Source organism: Chiloscyllium plagiosum, unplaced genomic scaffold (genome assembly GCF_037043375.1).
Source record: "Chiloscyllium plagiosum isolate Xiang-an unplaced genomic scaffold, Cpla_swu_hap1 HiC_scaffold_8, whole genome shotgun sequence".
Classification (NCBI taxonomy): domain Eukaryota; kingdom Metazoa; phylum Chordata; class Chondrichthyes; order Orectolobiformes; family Hemiscylliidae; genus Chiloscyllium; species Chiloscyllium plagiosum.
This window is the reverse complement of record NW_028270146.1, coordinates 79294581-79314171: the sequence shown is the minus strand read 5'-3', so window position 1 is coordinate 79314171 and position 19591 is coordinate 79294581. Positions and strand designations below refer to the sequence as shown.

Sequence of the window (19591 nt, the reverse complement as noted above, 5' to 3'; positions counted from 1 at the left end):
GGAAATAATAATGCAACACATATATAACAGTTGATGTTCAGACTCTTGGCTTTACAGATTGACTGAAATTCTTTTGTCCTCTCTCCATTTCACTGGCTTGCTGACTAACTGGCTTCTAGGCCTCAGAGCAAGAGCTGTGCAATGTAATGGTGACTATTTGGTGATTCTTGAATTATGAACTTCAGAGCATACTAGTGCTTGAACCCAGGCATTGAAACCTCAGCTCACTACCACACACAGACCAGGGTTGAACTGGCTTTTAACTCTGAATTTGTGTATTCATGAAAGGGGACGATACCAAATATGGCTCTTGCCCAGGCTACTGTTTATTTTCTCCCATCACAGTTTCAGGTAACTTCCAGATTACAATTTAGTCTGAAGTGCGTTTTCTTTGTTTTAAATCCATCCCTTTAAAGCATCTCATCTAGTGTGACATTCTGGTGCCTCTCTCTACAGAAAACCACTGAATTTATATTCATCGTCCTCCTTAAAAAACATATGTTGGAATTAGAGTTCAACATATAGGTGATCCTGGGTTATGATCCACGGTCTGGACATTTTCAGCAATTCAGAACTTGTATCAAAGTACTGAAATGTATTTTGTTTTGAATGAAAAAAAGAGCTTTAAGCCGTTAAGACTTTTCTTATACAATAGCATATCTGTGTCAATATAGTTTAAATATCATAAATAGCAACTTTCCCAAACGGATTGAAAACTCAAGCTCTGCATTTAGTTTTGTTCAGCAATAGTTAATCTACATCAATGTTATATTTCTAACTTCAACCACATCTTCATTTTTTTTTGGTCAGTTGAATAAAACTGTTTAAACTGTATGTTACATCAATTTCTGGGTTGATTTCAATTATCACTTGCACGGAAGCTGCTAATGTTATGTCAGCTGGAGCTCAGTAGTAGTGCTCTCACTTCACAGTCAGAAGGTTGTAGGCTCCAATTGCACTCGAAACCTGAGCACACAATCAAAGTCATTGGGCTGCATTGAAGGAGGGCTGCCATATCACATACACTATTTTGTTTCTTGGATGAAACACTAAATCAAAGCCCTGTCTACACTCTCAAGTCACATCAAATATCCTAGGCCGGGGTTCAAACAAGAGCTGGCACTGCTGCTGGTGGTGGTGAAGTTGGTTTCTCTGGTCAATATTCATGCCTCAGTCCACACCTGAAATGGATCATCTGATCATTTATTTCATTACTGTTTGAGAGACCTTACTTTGTGGACACTGGTCACCAATCTTGCTACATTACAACATTAATTGCATTTCAAATGTTGGGGAGGCAATGGTCTCGTGGTACTATTGCTCGATTCTTAATCCAGAAACTCAACTAATGTTCTGAGGACCCGGATTTGAAACCTGCCCTAACAGATGGTGGAATTTGAATTCAATAAAGAATCTGGAATTAAGGGTTTAATAATGACCATGAATCCAATGCCAATTGTTGGGAAAACCAACAGTTTGCATATATCCTTTATGAAAGCAAATTGCATCCTTATCTAGTCTGGCCTACATGTAACTCCAGACCCATGGCACTGTGGTTGATTCTCTTAAAAGTGAATTAAAATATAAGTACTGAATTAACTATGAAACACTTTGAGGTGATCTGAGATTGTAAAAGACACTGTATCAATGAAAAAACCTTCTTAATTTGCCAATTCAAGTTTGCACATTTATTTGGATGATCTTGGTTGATAATGCTTCTGGAACAAGTAATGCAAACAGGTAGTGATTACTTGAGGTAATCACTGAACATGGCCATTATCAAAATCTTTCTTACCATTGGAATAAATGGGTCTCCCAACCTTGCCCATTTTATTCAGGCAATAATGTGAGATTCATGAGATTTTTCTTTCCAAACATATTTTAAGTTTTATCATCTCATTGCTCAAGATTTTTATAGGTACTTTAGTGCTCCCTGTGCATCACATGAACTGCCTCTAATTTCCATCTCCAGACATACTGACAACCATTTCAAAAATTCCCAAATTGAAATTAAAATACAATCCATGAGGCTCTTTAAGTCCACAGTTTTATTTCTCTCACCACAGAGATAAGTACACATGGTTAACTTTATAATCCAATAAAACGCATAAATGTTTTTTTACAAATTTGCTGTTAGTCAATTTTATGAAACGTTGCCTTAGGCTTTGTCTGAATGCAGGAGGCTAGAGATTAAGCTACCTGCATTGTTCTAAAACACCTGAATAACAGTTAAACTATAATCAGTAGTTGGCAGACGGAAATTGTCATTTCTGCTTAGCCTGCATTCATATATTTTCCAGGTCATACATGATTGTCTCAACTGTTTGGTGCTGGCAGTGCAAAACAAGCTTCGAGCAATTTGGCAGCCAGCTACACAATTTTTATTTACGATTTCAAGAATTTTCATTTCAAACCAAGTTATAGTGAGGTCATGAAACGAGTCTCTGAAAGGAGCCTGAAGTGTTGTTTTATGAATTTCAATGGAAAGATCAGGTGCGGTGAAAATTTGGCTATTGATTCCCTTTGAGCCTCTTACTAACAGCTAACTAGCAGTTTATCTCACCCAGATTATCCAAAAAAATGTACAAACTCGATTTGGGCAAACTATGGCCAATTGAAAATAAAAACAAAATTAAATAAAAATGTCCTATTCACTGCGCGTCGTTATTTACAAAAAAAACGATCAGGTAACTGCTCAAGGTACCCTTCCTTAAATTACTGCTTTTGAATGAAATGTAAGTTGTAAATATAATTTTATTTGACAGAATGTAATATCTTGAAGATAATTAAACAACTTCAAAGCATTTTATGCAATCAGCTGCTGGTTTAACTCATAGCTTTTGATGACGACTTTATACAAATATATTATGTTTAATGTATATGTACAGCCAGCATCAGACTAAATGGAAACATCAGTTTTCTTGCACACAGAGAACATATGTTTATGTACACTACAATAACTTAAATATGTTTGCATATAAAAAAAAACCTTTGTTTGGAATAAAGTGCACAACATTGTCATTAAAGCACATTGGAACATAGTGTCCTTGAGTGGCTGCTTCAGTGCACTGCTCTCTCTACTCAAGAGGCAGCCCACTGCTGTTTCCTCCACAGTTTGCAACCCAGGATAAAACACACCACTTTCGCTTCACTGTGTCAGGTCTAATCCAAGGTTATGTTTCCATAAAATGTCTAAAACGATTAAGATAATAATTACTTAGAGCAGCTTGAGTATTCTTATATTGCATGTGTAACAACTTTGCAATGTCAGAGATCTCACATACATCAAGGTTTCCCTTATTTCAACTACCAATATACCTGTTTGAATACTGAACTCTCATACAATGAATACAATTCAGTTATTTCAGCGTTTACAAAATCCTGTGCAATAAGTGATATTCTTACGCATGAATTTCAGGCCTGTTTGCTGACTATGAGCTGGAAAAAAAAAACATTAAGGAGAGATGAAGATTGAGCAGAAATTAAGTTCATATAGCTAGGAGTATGTTATTAAAGTCATTATTGTATTGTATTACTTAATACCCACGTCATCCTGTACTAAGTCGACTGGAATCATGACCTAAGTGCCACAATATACCAGGCTTTTGCACTGCTATTGTGCAATGAACTAACCCCACTTAAAAGTCTGCACAAATATGTTCTAGAGTTCGCATCAATTGTGATTTATGCTACCTCTCATATTACCTTTTTAGTTCTTATGACTGGAAATCCTGGCACGAAATGGCACACATTCAATAAAAAGAGATAAATTAAATGTTTCTACTTTCTACTGATGTAGTTATATTGCAGTTGGTAAAATGAGAAATTGGCACAAGATCAACTCTTGAGTATATGATCTCATTTATATCTCCACAGTCACAGACAGAACCATATAATGTCTTACCTTTTGGGTTAGTTTTATAATAAAAAGAATAACAGTGGTCCCAACTGGGATAGAAGAAATATTTCTTTAGTCCAAATTTTTAAAAAGTGTTTTACATCTGTGACTGTTTTCAGACTTATTATTTATAGATGTACTATGTACATGCAACATAAACAGCAAGTAAAGCAACATAATTCACTATGACCAGATTCTTTGCTTCAATATGTTCTTTACTGCAGCCATTACCATTCACAATGCTTTTCTGCAATGATACCTTTGTCACTTAATCTCTCCTACAGTATACATATTCCATACCCTCTTCAGCTTTCAATGTTATAAAACCCGTCATTCTAACATTTTTCTGCTATGAAGAAAAATCATATTTGACTTGAAATGTGAACTTTCCTCCGATATTGCCATACCTTGATGAGTATTTCCAGCACCTTTTTAAAAAAATTTCAGATTTCCAGAGTCAGCAATATTTTACTTTTATTACGTGAAATAGTTTCTTTTGTTTTCTTTACAATTTTTAATATTAATACATTTTGACATGTTAATCACATTATCCAAATAATCCTGGGCTGGAGTAATTAATAATTTAATCAGCTTCTTTTCAAACCATGAATACTAGGCTTAAGGCAAGGCTTATTAGTGCTATTTTCAGGTGCATTTCTACATATCTTGTATTAACATGTCACGATGGACCAAATACATTGCTTTAACTTACTATATGGAAAAGACTGCATTATTAAACATGGCATAAATAAAGACTATGTAAACCCTCATAATGAAATTCAGTCACATTAGTTATAACTAATGCACTTAGTCTCATATTCGGGTAGTAAAAGTCTTCCATAGGTCACTATGTTGTCAATAATTACTCTGATTTTCTGATATCATAAAACAGTTATTAATGGATTTACATCACTCAATTCAAAATTCAATCATGTGCAGGTAGATTTATCCTCAAGATCGATGAAAATTGATATTTTCATAATAGGTGAATACACGAGTGTAAGCATGGGGTGGTGGGACTGACGTATGAGGAGTGGTTGAATTGATTGGGGAATACATTCACAGGAGTTTCAAAGAATGAGGAAGAACTCGTGGAAATGTATAAAATTCTAACATTAGTAAATTCAGGAAGGACGTTCCTGGTTGCAGGGGAGTCCAGAGCCAGCGGTGACAGTCTAAGAATTTGGAGTACACTACAGTAATTATGACACATTAGGAGAAATTTCTTCACCCAGAGAATGGTGAGCCCATGGAATTCACTGCCACAGAAAGCAGCTGAGGCCATAACACTGCATGATTTCAAGAAGGAATTAGATATGGATCTTGGGGCTGAAGGGATCAAAGAATACCAGGAAGAGGTAGGAATAGGTTTTTGAGTTCGATGATCAGCCATGATCATATGAATAGTGTAGCAGGCTCAAAGGGCCCAATGGCCTAGACCTGCAAGGATTTTCTATATTTCCATTTTAGCATATCAGTGATTAGTTCCATATCAGTGCATAGTTTGATCAAGGAAGTAGTAGAACTTATAATGCAAGGAAACAGAAACCAAAAAATTACATTTGTGGAGGAGAGAATATGGACATGCACATACAAGATAAGCACCATTTGAAAATATTATTCTCAGGATACTAGCACCGCTGGCTAAGTGTGCATTTATCAACTGATAGCATGCTGGGTCACAAATGATGGTATTAAAGTCGATCAGAGTAAACTGTAGATTAACTTCGATGGCAGGGTCAAAATCTTCTCTAAAATACATTCATGAACATTTGTGGACCATATCAAAACAGTAACTTTGGTGGTCATAATTTCCAACTCCCAAATGACCAGATTTATTGAATTAAAGTTGATATATTTCTCGGTGGTGAGTTTGGTATCATAACCTTTACAATATGGGACCTTTGTTAATGATGGCAGCGAACTTTGGCCATTCTTGAATTGCTTCAAAGAACCATCAAATGGGTATTTCACACACAAAAACAGAACATCTATAATTTATCTTCATCAGCAAGATAGCTTCAGTTACCTCGGAAATCTCAAGTTGTTCAACCTGCGCAGTAACTTGCGTGGATTTATTACACAACATATAAAGCCAGTGAAAATGAATCTCTTTTCTAACAGCTTCTAAAGCATGCTTCATAACACTTTCAAGTCCTAGATCAAAATGACTCACTGGGGAGACTGAGCTTTAATAGGCAAGTGCCTTTCTATTTTTGTACAAATGCTGAATTAAGTAGAAAGAAAGGTTGTTCATAACATTTTTTCTGTTTATGCACTGCTGAGCTACAAGTAAAGCTACATGTAATAATCTCAGAATTGGCTCTCTATGGCTTAGAGAATTAACACAGTGGATAGCTGACATACAAAAATCAGGAATGTCCATCCAATGCTTGATTCCTGGACTCAGTTGAATCAGCTGATTTTTGGAATAGATGTTGGTAGAAGTGTCGCAATATCTTCAGGATCAGGGAGACAAAAGTCATAGAGGACTTTTATCCCTTATGGCCATCTGACAAAGTGTGCACGACCTGAGATCAGTGAAAATGGGGTCAAGCTTGGTTATGACACCCCATACACAGAATCAAGGAACATGCATGAAAAATCACCACTGGGAAAAGATTTGCAAATGCCTGAGGAGATAGGCTGTCTTACACAGTGTAAAATTCTTTATAGGTGGAAAGGAAGTGGCGTTAAAAAAATTAAGACTTAAGCATTAAATAATTGCACTATCGGTCTAAGGACTCACTTGCTGCTCATCAACAACACAATAATGGAAATGATTATAAAGATGAAAAAAGTTAACAATAGTTATGAAACGAAAACAACTATATATTTTTGTGCACTATAAATTTAACATCAAAATTCAGACACACTATTGTTCATGCTACCTGCACAGATTTAAAACAAAAGCTGATTGACTTTCCTTTGGCTGACTCCATAGATTAATATCAACAACAAATCCAGTAAAACGCAACACCTTTCTCCTGCTTTACTTTTATCGGTTGCCAATAAACGTAATAGTAAACTTGGCCACGAACAAGAAGCCCTTTGTTACAATCTAGTCATAGTGTTGACCAAAGTGTTATTTGAAGTTCTTTCTTTTGCACGCTGTTGGATCTGCTACTATAAACACAGGTGGAATTCTGCTTTTGTTTTCGTTCTTTCAAAAAAGGGGGAGGAAATGGATTTACAGTAGCTGGGTAATCGTAATTCTCCATCCTGTCTTTAGTCCTTAGCTGCTCAGCCAACAAGATACATGCAGAATTTCTAGGCCAGGCAAATCTGCTACAGGCACCAAAATCAGCAGTGGGAACTTTAAGTCCAGTAAATCTTCTAGGGATCTCTCCAAATCTAAAAATAATGAGAGTGTTAAAAAGTAACTCAGTCATATAGAAACCACAAATCACTACTTAAATAATGGATGCAAATCTAAAAATACATAATGTTAAAAGATACACCATTGTAACAAAAATGCATTTTCTTGAAATGGTCTCTCTGATAGTTACATTTTTACATGATGAGAAAGAATTTAATAGTACAGGAAAGCTCTTTGTCTCAGCTGCCTTTACGAAAAAATCTATACTGGCTGGAAAGCTGTGCTGCACTTTGTTTGTAGCATATGGTAAGCTAGGTTTCACAAACCTCACATCAAACATCTGAAACTACCCAAGGACTACTCCTCAGAGTATAAATTCCATACATGGCTTGTCCTGTGAAGAGGGGTCCCATTAGGGAATTGTATTCCTGGTTCTAGGGTAAGTCGTGCTGTCCCTAAAGATGTGCCCTATGGTCAGTGGAGCACTTAACCCATTGACCAGGCCCTATATGATTATTCAGAAGTTATTGATGTCTCTTGGTCCCTAGCAGATTGTGGAATATTCACATCTCCTTACTGTCAAAGCATATGGCCACTAATTGGATGCATTAGAAAGACAGTAGTTTTGGCTTCACTGATGCCAAACTAAGGACCTATGGTGAATGACCCAGGACTGATTGTTTTTTAATGCATGAAGTGCTTTCTGCTGAGTGATCATTAATTAGTTCTTTATTTTTCTGAAAACTTGATTTAAAGCATCTACCACTCGTTCATTTTTTTTTGGAAAAAAAATGTTTTTGTGCTCTAAAACAACAAACACTGACCACAGAACAGTATGATTACATATACAATGCATAATTCTTTAAACAGTGAGACTTAAATGCAGAGAAATGGTTGAAGCTGCTCCATTTGCATTGCAAAAATTGTAAACAGAGCTATGAGAACATGCTTTTAATATTAATTCTTCTGCGCTCTTGGGACTATCTGATCTTTTATAATGTATGAAAAATAGCAACCCATTGTTATTAGATCAAGGTAAAAAGTGTTCACCATGCATGGCTAAAGTGCTGGAATATATACAAAGGAACCCCTTAATTTTTATTTGACACTAATAAAAAGCATTGATTTTAGAAAACTTAGTTTAGCTGCAATGATAAAAACAAAAATTACAGCAATTTCTGGATGCCTTTGGAAAGTAATGAAGCATGGAGATTAGTAGACAGTGTAAAACATGCTAACAATATCAAATACCATTGCTCTGCTACAACATTATACAATCAAAATTTACTTTTGTACAGGATGTTAATAACTCAAGAATTTATATCCAATGTGTGCAACAAATTTGTTGCTTGCTTGCTGCAAATAGTGCAATGCTTGTGCTTGGCTCAATTGCAAGCTGATTTCCTGTAGATTTTGAAAGAGGGGACTCAGTTCCTAAGATAAAAGGCTCTTACCAAAGACCTAGGGTTGGGGGAAGAAAGGAAGAATGATCTTTTGTTTGAAACATTGTCCTCCTGACCAATATGCCACATCACCTGCAGCAAACATGATTGGCTAGTATGAGTAAGAAAGTCTAAGGCATGAAATATGGAGTTCTGAGCTTCAGCGTAATTTAGGTGAGATTCCCCCCAAAAAATGCTTGCTGGAATGATCAAAGATTGAAGCTCAAAACCAAATGTAGGTCTTTCACCATCATAAAGTGAAGGTTTAGCATATTTGCTGCAGGGTTACACGACTCACTGTAATGTCCTTAGTCAGTGTGTACTTCAGCGAGGACATTATTACTTTCAGTGCTAACAAACCAAAAATACCAAATATAGAACAAGACTCCAAATGAAGAATAACCTCAGGCTCATGATAGCTGAAATAACTGAATAAACCATTCAGTTATACTCTTAATAAAAAAAAAACTCATCTTTCAAATTAGGTGACTTTATCCTTCTCTTGTTGCTGTGCAGCTGGTCTCAATGTGTTTTGGGTGAGAAGATACTGCACAGAAAGGTTCATTTCGTTCTTCCATCTACTACTGGCCAGAGGGCACATTTGGAATTTTGCTTTCTACTGTGGATTTGTGGCTAATTAATTAACTAAAACTAGCAGAATAATACAAATCATTCGGGGGCTGAATGCTTAAATTATTAAACTTTTAATTATGTGCTTGTCTCCATGGGGTATTTAAAAAAATATTATAAATGTAATTAAGTTTTCCTTTTTGGCAGCAATGATTTATGCAGGTTATTTTAACAGGTCATTTTTTTTCTGTTTTTATTCCATAATGGCTTGTAATATATTTTCATTTACACCAGTGCTCACATATAATGATGGGGCCCGCTCATTTCAGAAATGGGTGCACAATGAGATCTTGATGTCATAGCTACAAACTGAAAAGAATGTTTTTTTTTAAGGTCAGTAAAGAGAACTGTGGTACAGGGTGTATAAGACCATGCGAAATTGGAGCAGGAGTAGGCCATTTGGTCTCTGGAGCTTCCTCTGCCATTCAATATGATCATGGCCGATCCAACATGCCTCATGTCCAGTTTCCTGCCTTTCCCCTGTAAACCTTGATTCCCTTATTGATCTCAGCCTTAAATATACACAAGGACTCTGCCCCCTCAGCTCTTTGTGGCAAGGAATTCCAAAGACTCGTATCTTTTTGAAATAAATTTCTTCTCACCTCAGTCTGAAATTGGCACCCCTTTATTCTGAGGTAAAAACAATGACTGCAGATGCTGGAAACCAGATTCTGGATTAGTGGTGCTGGAAGAGCACAGCGGTTCAGGCAGCATCTGAGGAGCAGTAAAATCGACGTTTCGGACAAAAGCCCTTCATCAGGAAGGGCTTTTGCCTGAAACGTCGATTTTACTGCTCGTCAGATGCTGCCTGAACTGCTGTGCTCTTCCAGCACCACTAATCCAGAACCCCTTTATTCTGAGGCGATGCCCTCTGGTCCTAGTCTCTCCCATGAGGGAAACAGCCTCTCAGCATTTACGCTGTCAAGCCCCTTAAGAATTCTATATGTTTATATGAAATCATCCCTCAATCTTCTAAACTCTAGTGAGTAGTTCCAACCTATTTAACTGTTGCTCATAAGGCAATCCGTCATACCATTGGATCATCCTAGTGAACCTTCTCTGAAATGCCTCCATGAAATGATATCTTTCCTTAAATAAGGGGACTAAAACTGCTAACAGTACTCCAGGTGTGGTCTTACCAGTACTTTTTACAGTTGCACTAAGACTTCCCTACTCTTAGACACAAACCCCGTTGAAATAAGGATCAACGTTACATTAGCCTTCCTGATTACCTGCTAACCTGTGCACCAGGTTTTCTGTGTTTTGTGTGCAAGTACCACACCTCCCTTTGTGTTGCAGTTGCGGATTTTCCTAATATAAATAATATTCTGTTGTGTTGTTCTCACTTCCAAATTGAACAACTTTGCATGTTCTTGCATTATACTCCATTTGCCAGCATTTTGCCCATTTACTTAACCTATCAATATTTCTCTGTAAACTGTTTGTATCCCTCTCACAACCTGCTTTTCCACTTATTTTAATATAGTCGACAAATTTGGCTACTGTACATTCACTTCTTTCCTCCAAGTCATTAAAATACATTGCAAACAGTTGCAGTCCAACACTGATCCCTGTGGAACCCCACTGGTCACAGATCAACAACCTGAAAAAGAACCCTTTATCCCCATTCTCTGTTTTCTGCCCTTGAACCAAATCTCTATCCATGCTAATATACTATTTCCAACACCATCTGCTCTTACCTTTTGACTTAACCTTTTGTGAGGTTTCTTGTTGAATGTCTCTTGAGAGTCCAAATGCAACATCTCTACTAGTTCCCCTCTTTCCACTCTGATTGAGATTGCCTTGACAAACTTTAAAAATTAGTCAGATATGACTTCCCTTTCATGATGCCATTTTCCAAAGTACTTAAAAATTGATTCCCAGTACTTTTCCAACAATAGATGCTAGACTATTCAGCTGATAGTTGCCCTCTTTCTGCCTCGCTCACTTCTTGAATAGTGATATCATGCGAGCAATTTTTCCATCCTCCAGCACTTCTCCAGAATCTTGCAATTTTTACAAAATTACAAACGATGCATCCACTATCTCCACAGACCTCTTTTAAGATCCTAGGATGCAAACCATCGGGGCCAGGGTATTTATCTGCCTTTAGCCCATTAGTTTGTCTTATACTAATTCTTTAGTGATGGTATTTAATTCCTCCCCTGTATTATTTATTCTCCATGGTATGTTTGAAGTGTCGTTAAGACTAAAGCAAAATATCTGTTTAACTCATCTGCCATTTCTTTGTTCCCTAAAATCATCTCACCAGATTTATTTTCTAAGGGGCCGATGCTCACTTTGACCTCTTTCTTCCATTTTAGATCTTTAAAGAAGCTTTTATTGTCTGTTTTCATATTTATTGCTAATTTGCCCTGGTATTTTATTCTTTCTGCCTTTATTATCTTTTTAGTTGTCCCTTTTAAGGATTCTGAACCTCTCCTAGTCTTCAGGGATATCACTGACACTGGTCTCCTGATATGCTTTTTCTTTTTCTCTTTAAGTTAATACTTTCTTTAACTTCTTCAGTTAGCCATGGTTGGTTTATCTCTCTCTCTTAAAATCTTGCTTCTTTACTGGGATATATTTTTGCTGAGAGTCATGAATTACCTCCTTAATGTCCACTACTGCTTGTTTATTGTCAATCCTGCTAATTCACCAGCCCGGTTTACTTTATTTAACTCTATTCTCATTCATTGTAGTTCTCTTTATTTAAGTTAAACAGAGTTGTTTCTGACCCAAGTTTCTCAATGTCGAACTGAATATTAAATTCTATCATGTTATGATCACTACTTCCTGGGAGATCTTTTACTCTGAGGCCATTCCAAGACAGCCTGCTCTCTGGTTGGATCTATGACTTAGGAAAATATCCATAATATACACTATGAATTTGCTGTCACAGCTACACTTTCTAATTTGATTAACCCAATTCAACATGAAGATTGATGTCAATGACAATTATTGTCTATCATTTTACATGCTCTTATTATTTATTGACTTATAGTCTTTCCAACAGAGTGGCTACTGTTTGGGGATCGAGACATTATTGCTATAGACTTCTTCTTTCCCTTGTGTTTTATCTCCACCCAAATGGACTCTACATCATCCAAGCATATATCAGTTCTCATGTTTCATTTATTGTTTAACGGTGTTACCCCATCAACTTTTACATCCCTTCTGTTTCTCTGAAAGGCCAAATATCTCTGAATGTTAAGTTCTCACTTTTGATCTCCTTGTATGCATGTTGCCTTAATGGCTATGAAGTCACATTTACTTACCTTGATTTGTACCATCAATTTGTCTACCTTATTCCGAATGCTTTGTGCATTAAGGTACATAGCCTTTAAATTTGTTCTATTATTGAGTTTCTCTACACTTTTATGGTTCCTTGGTATAATATATAGATAAAAAGTAAAACTGCATATATTGATGTCACAGGAGATACAAAGGCATGTGAAGTAAAGTGAAAAAATGCTGATACTCTCATTACTAAGACTGAAGAAGCTCCACTACCTTGTTTTTGGTTCACCTCCTAGTCATCCTCATATTCAGACTATGAAGGGAATGGTTTTTTTCTCTGCCTGGAATACATCATTACATTTAAATAGTTAACTTACTCAGCCATACCTATTTTGGATTTAGAACTATCATGGAGATTGTGATTTGTGTTTTCCCTCATAGTTCAACAGTGCAGCCATGGAATAAAACTAATCCCATTGTGTATGGAGTCATAAGGTAATGGCAATAGGCATATAGCATTGTTGCTGAGCCCCTGGATCAACTTCAATTACTCTCCACAAAAAGTTTACTTTTGAAACTCCCAATGTAGCAAACTAAGATGATGAAAGAGCACAAATGACTTCATTGCTCATGGTGCCAAGGGAGAAATAACCAGCATACGTCTGAACTTTGTGCTGTTGCAGGCAGCATCAGTTTTAATATGATTTGACGGAATTTCAGCACCAAATAACTGAGTTCTGGCAGCTGGGGGATGGACAAATGGAAACTGAGACACTACTTACACATGTTTGGAGGCCTGAAACAATAACAATGAAACTTCACATCAGAGAAATGAATGGTTTGATCTTTTACTGAAAAGATATGCATTTGCTGTAAACTTTTAACACCGATTAATTTTTCTCAAGCCTGTCAAATATTAAATTTGACAGATTACACAGGATTGCATTTGTTCTGGAGTACATAATCCCAAATAACAATTCATACATTTAGATTTTAAATGTCCTGGACAAGAAAGCAATTACATTGAGCTAGAGACATAGTCCAATTGTTTTTTTTTAAAAAATGGGAATTCTATTTGGTTAAATCTCATCTTCCTGCTGCAGATGTTAAAGCTATAATGCACAGAGTGTTAATGTAGGTTTGCAAGATTCTACTTTAAGTGCGACCTCAATTTCTTGTATACCTCGGTATAAGATACACATTCTGCACACAATGTGTTGAAATAGTTGCTCAATAGTATATAACTTAAGAATTGATGAATAAAGAGACACTGTTGAAGCTTTTATTCTTGCACACAACATGACAGATGCAAGAATACCAAATTTCAAAGGGAGCAACAATTTATGCTATACAACAACAAGGTGCTGATTAGTCAAGAATTCAACTTAAATTGCTCATGGTGTTGCCATGGAGAATGCAACAGGAAATTACTATCTCTCACATTTTTTTGTTTAATTCAAACAAGGTATCATGCCTGGTCATGCTCCTTTCTGGTGCTGCTGAAAACAGACACATTTTGTCAGAGCTTTTTTGCCTTATGCTTGTCAGGACAATTTGCAAGAATACTTACATAAAGGGAAAACACATTTATACAGTATGACAGGAAAGTGCTGTCTGGTTGGCAGGTGGACACTGATTAATAGAGGTACTGTGGAACAGGGTACATTAAAGTCACCCTATGGGATAATGGCTATTTTTATCAAATAATTACTTCTTATAAGTTGTGCCAACTTGCAAATTCATTTAAGGGCTTATGATTCTACCTACAGATAAACAGTTATGAACCAATGACAGAGAACAGTACTCATTAAACTTAATCATCTCATAAACTACCCCTTTCACACTCAGTGAAACAGACAGGGTAAAATGGGTTATGGACAAAGGGGAAAATTTGGAAATACAGTTCAGTTCTCTTTGATCCTCATTTCTGTTATTGAGATGATCCTTTTTATTCCTTTACTGGCTAGCATGTTGCTTCAACAATCTTTCTCCAGATGCTTCCACTGATTAGTAAGAAACACAAGGTGGCCAGTTCGCTTATTAAATGCCTCTGACCTTATCAATTAAAAGTCATAGCTTACAATAACATTTATCTCCTATAACTTGTACCCAGTACCAAGCTGTTCAGCTATTTGAGTTGTATAGGGAAAAAGGTGTCTGTCATGGATAACTCGTCACTAGTCCATAAACCTATCAACTTCTTGTTGCCAGCAAAAGCTGCATCGGTACACCTCCTAAGCTCAAATGTTTGCAACTCAAACTTCAAGTTCTGCTTGTTCAAACAGTTGCAATGGGTCTTGTATTACTTGGTTTAGAAACGTACAGCCACACTTTCAAATACTATTTTACAACAGCTCTTTTCCATTTCAGTTCACAGTGTTTTTTTTAAAAAAGAAATGGTCCTTACAGAACAGAAACTTACTCCATGCTTTCTCTTAACCTGGATCTGAATATCAGGAAGATTAGGGAATTTTGCATTTTTCTATATGACATTTGACCTTTCTAATGACTCTGGGATCAGCATGGCCAGAGTTTCTGTTTGCTACCCTAGTGAGGCAAACAAGAGAATTATACTCGAAGAGTGTGGTGCTGGGAAAGCACAGCCAGTCAGGCAGTATCCGAGAAGCAGGAAAATTGACGTTTTGGAATATCTCCTGTTCCTCAGATACTGCCTGACCGGCCATGCTTTTCTAGCACCACACTCTTCAACTCTGATCTCCAGCATCTGCAGTCCTCACTTTCTCCTAAAAGAATTGTACTGACAATCAGTTAGGCATAGCTTGCCATATAATTTTAGTTTGTACTTTTTACTACATTCTCTTTGAAATAAAGGCCAACATTCCATTCGTCTTCCCTATTACCCACAGAACTTGGATGCTTAAGTTTTGTGATTCACTGACAAGGACCCTCTGTTCTGTAGGCTTCTGAAGTCTTTCTCTATTTAAATAATATTCAGCTCCACTATTTCTCCTGCCAAAGTAACCTCACATTTCTCCATATTATATTTCTCTGCCAAGTTTTTGTTCTTGCTGTCTGCCACCATACTGCTTGCAAGTGTTCACTCCTCTGCAGACCCTTTGCGTCATTCTTACCACCTAATTTTGCATCATCTGTAAACCTGACCACAATACATTCATTTCCCTTATCAAGTCATTAATACATATTGCAAACAACTGTGGCCCCAGCACTGATCCCTGTGGTACAACACCAGTTACAGGTTGCCATCCTGAAAATGCCTGTCCTCTATTAGTTAGCTAATCCTCTCTTCATGCTAATATCCTACCTCCAACACCTGGACTTTTATCTTAAGTAGCCTAATGAGTAATAGCTTAACAAATGCCTTCTGAAAATCCAAATTTATTACGTCTACTGCCTCCCATTTGTTTATCTTGCCTGTTACCTCTGTAAAGAATTCTGGTAAACTTGTCAGGCATGATTTCCCCTTTATGATTCCACACTACTCTGCTTGATCATATTATGTATTCCTAAATGTTCTGCTATTAAATTTTTTTTAACTGCCAGTACAACAAGCTAACTGATGTCTCCTTTGGCCCCTACACCTCAGGAAGGACATACTGGAACTCGAGTGTCTCCAGCAGAGATTCACATGGATGATCCCTGGAATGGTAGGCCTAACATATGATGAACAGCTAAGGATCCTGGGATTGTATTCATTAGAGTTTAGAAGGTTGAGGGGAGATCTAATAGAAACTTACAAGATAATGCAATGCTTAGGAAAGGTGGATGCTGGAAATTAGATTCCATTAGGCAGCGAGACTAGGACCCTTGGGCACAGCCTTTGAATTAGAGGGGGTCGATTTAGAACAGAAATAAGGAGACATTTCTTCAGCCAGAAAGTGGTGGGCCTGTGGAATTTATTGCCATGGAGCGCAATGGAGGCCGGGATGTTAAATGTCTTCAAGACAGAGAATGATAAATTCTTGATCTCACAAGGAATTAAGGGCTACTGGGAGAGTGCGGGTAATTGGAGTTGAAATGCCCATCAGTCACGATTGACTGGCGGAGTGGACCCGATGGGCCGGATGGCCTTGGTTCCACTCCTATGTCTTATGGTCTTTTGTCTCCTTCCCTTTTTTAAGTAAAGATATTACCATTGGCAGTTTTCCAATTCATTGGACCATTCCACAATTTAATAATCCCTGGAAGATTACACCAGTGCGTCCAATATCTTTGTAGCTACTTCCTTTAATATCCTAGGATGCATCCTATCAAGGTTTATTGGTCTTTAGTCCTGTTAGTGTTCCCAGTACCTTTTTTTTTGGTGACAGTTATTGCACTTATTTCCTCTTCTCCTTTTTCCCTTTGAAAGTTCAGTCATTTCAGGGTGGTGTTAGTTTCTTCTACTGTCAAGACGAATGCAAAGTATTTATTCAATTCCTCTGACACTTTCTGGTTCCCCATTATTATTCCCCTGCCTCATTCTGTAAGGGGCTTATGAATAGGTTCATTTTTCTCTTTTTATTCAAAACAGGGAGCTGTGGATGCTGGAGAAAACAGAAATAATGTTTGATGTCCAGTGATTCTTCTTTAGAATTCAGACCATTATGAAGAGAGTCACAGGCCACAAAATATTAATTCTGATTGCTTCCCACAGATGCTGTCAGACCTGCTGAGTTTCTCAATAAATTTCTGTTTCTGTTTCTTTTTATATATTTAAGAAAGCTCTTGCTATCTATCACCATATTACTTGTAAGTTTACCCTCAAAGGCTATTTTCTCTTTTTTTTTGGATCATCCTTTGTTGGTTTTTAAAAATTTACCAATCTTCTGACTTGCGACTAATCTTTGCCACATTGTATGCTTTTCTTTCGATGTGATGCTATCCTTAACTTCCCTGGTTAACCATGTATAGCTTATGCCCTTCTTAGAATCCTTCCAATTGTGGGCAGCACGGTGGCACAGTGGTTAGCACTGCTGCCCCACAGCGCCAGAGACCCGGGTTCAATTCCGGCCTCATGCGACTGTGTGGAGTTTGCACATTCTCCCCTTGACTGCGTGTGTTCCCTCCGGGTGCTCCGGTTTCCTTCCACAGTCCAAAGATGTGCAGGTCAGGTGAATTGGCCATGCTAAATTGCCCGTAGTGTTAGGTGAAGGGGGAAGTGTAGGGGTATGGGTGGGTTGCGCTTCGGTGGGTCGGTGTGGACTTGTTGGGCCGAAGGGCCTGTTTCCACACTGTAAGTAATCTAAGTGAGCCACTAACCATTTTTTTCAAACGTCTGCTATTGAACCTGAATTGTCTTGGCTGATAAACTCCTTCCCCAGACCATTTCAGCCAGCTCATCCCTCATTTCTTTGTGATTATGCGTAGGTTTAGCACACTTGTTTCCAACCCAAGTTCCTCCCTCTCAAACTAAATGCTACATTCTATCACATTATGGCCACTGTTTCCGAGGAGATATTTTACTCTGACATTATTTATTCTTCTAGGACACTATCCCAAATGCATGTTATGATATCTTCTTCTTAGCTTTTTCTACCAATCTGTCTATCCCAATCTACATGAAGATTAAAATCATTGGTGATTGCACTGTCTTTGTTATGTGTCTTGATTTCCTCATGATTTATTCTCTGTCACACAATGTAGCTGCTGATGGGGGGAGGGGCTACAGACCAGTCCTACCAGTGATTTCCTTCCCTTATATTTCTTACCTCCACACACATGGGTCATCCTTCTTCCAATTCAAGAGCATTTCTTGCTATAGTACTCATTCCATCCCATACCAACAATTTGACCCCAGTACACTTTGTTCCTATCTGTCCTTTTGAAAAGTCATATACACCTGAATATTTAGTTCCCAGCTTTGATTTCCTGGTAACCGTGTTTCTGTAATGGCTTTTAAGATCATACCCATTAACCTACACAGTTAATTTGCCCAGTTGGTCTGTGTATTTTGTACTGAACACTATGAGCATTCAAACAAAGAGCAATCAATTTTACCTTTTTAACCAGTATTTCCCCTTTTGATCTTATTTATTGCTCCTTTTCTATGTTTGTCTACTCTGCCCCTTCCTGTCATACTCTTGGTATCATTATCCAAAAGTCTAGGTTAGAGTGGTGCTGGAAAAGCAGGAAAATCGGCGTTTCGGGCAAAAGTCCTTCATCTGGAATAGCGCCCTATTCCTGATGAAGAGCTTTTTCCCGAAACGTCGATTTTCCTACTCCTCAGATGCTGCCTGACCTGCTGTGCTTTTCCAGCACCACTCTAATCTAGACTCTGGTTTCCAGCATCTGCAGTCCTTGTTTTTACCATCGTTATCCAAAAGGCTACTCTGAAACTCTGCCAAATCTTTTTGCTTTATAAGCGTACATTTCACTTCTCTCAAACCTTCTGGCCCCCCTCCTCTAATTATTCTTAATGTTGATTATTACACTCCTTGAGTTTATATTCTCTTGCAGAATTATTTTCTAAGTGGAGCATAGAAATACTCACTTAATTAATATCAGTGTCATTTTTGATCATGATCCATAAACTGACAATTCTCCTCTCTTAAGATTTCCAGTTCACCTTTAACAAGTGATTACTGATCCATCTGTAAAACACTTCCATGTTCCTTTAAATTTTTTTTCTTTTGACCCCCTCTCAGCTTTCCACATCCACCTTGATTGCTTGTGTTTTAAAAAATTTTGTCATTTATTTTGGTGAATACATTATTACGTTTGTGGTCTGCAAGTTCTATTATTTTGTCATTCTCTATCTTTGCAATCTCTCTTATTTTAATAAATGTTTCATTGTATCCTCCAGTTGTGTGTGCCAGTTACTCATACAACCTTAACCTCACTTAGTTTACCAGTCAAGAATCTGTCTCAATAGAAGTTGGAGTTCTAATTTTGAGATTCAACATTGTGATTATTCCTGAAATAAGGTACAGGTGTTGAAATTAATAGCAATCTAGGTATAGGGGTGACATGTCGTTGTAGACATCAAAAGGGATAGAGATGCAGTTATTTATTAAATCAAAAATGAAACCTAATTAAATTTATAAAAGAAGACAGGACCATTACAATTGGTGGAGCAAGTGAGGACTGCAGATGCTAGAGATC

The 19591-nt window shown here is 37.3% G+C and overlaps 1 protein-coding gene across 3 annotated transcripts in view; it reads right to left on the bottom strand.

Annotated features, from left to right (window-relative positions):
• Positions 1 to 19591, bottom strand: part of dph6 (diphthamine biosynthesis 6) — a 332005-nt gene that overhangs the window by 42264 nt on the left and 270150 nt on the right. Inside the window, exon 15 of one of the 3 annotated variants that reach the window (XM_043698016.2) lies at positions 4356 to 7252. The exons of the other annotated variants lie outside the window; for them this stretch is intronic. Coding sequence (XP_043553951.2) covers positions 7134 to 7252 — 119 coding nt within the window. The 3' untranslated portion in view covers positions 4356 to 7133. Of the gene's footprint in view, positions 1 to 4355; positions 7253 to 19591 lie in introns of those variants that run through there. 3 annotated transcript variants of the gene reach the window in all.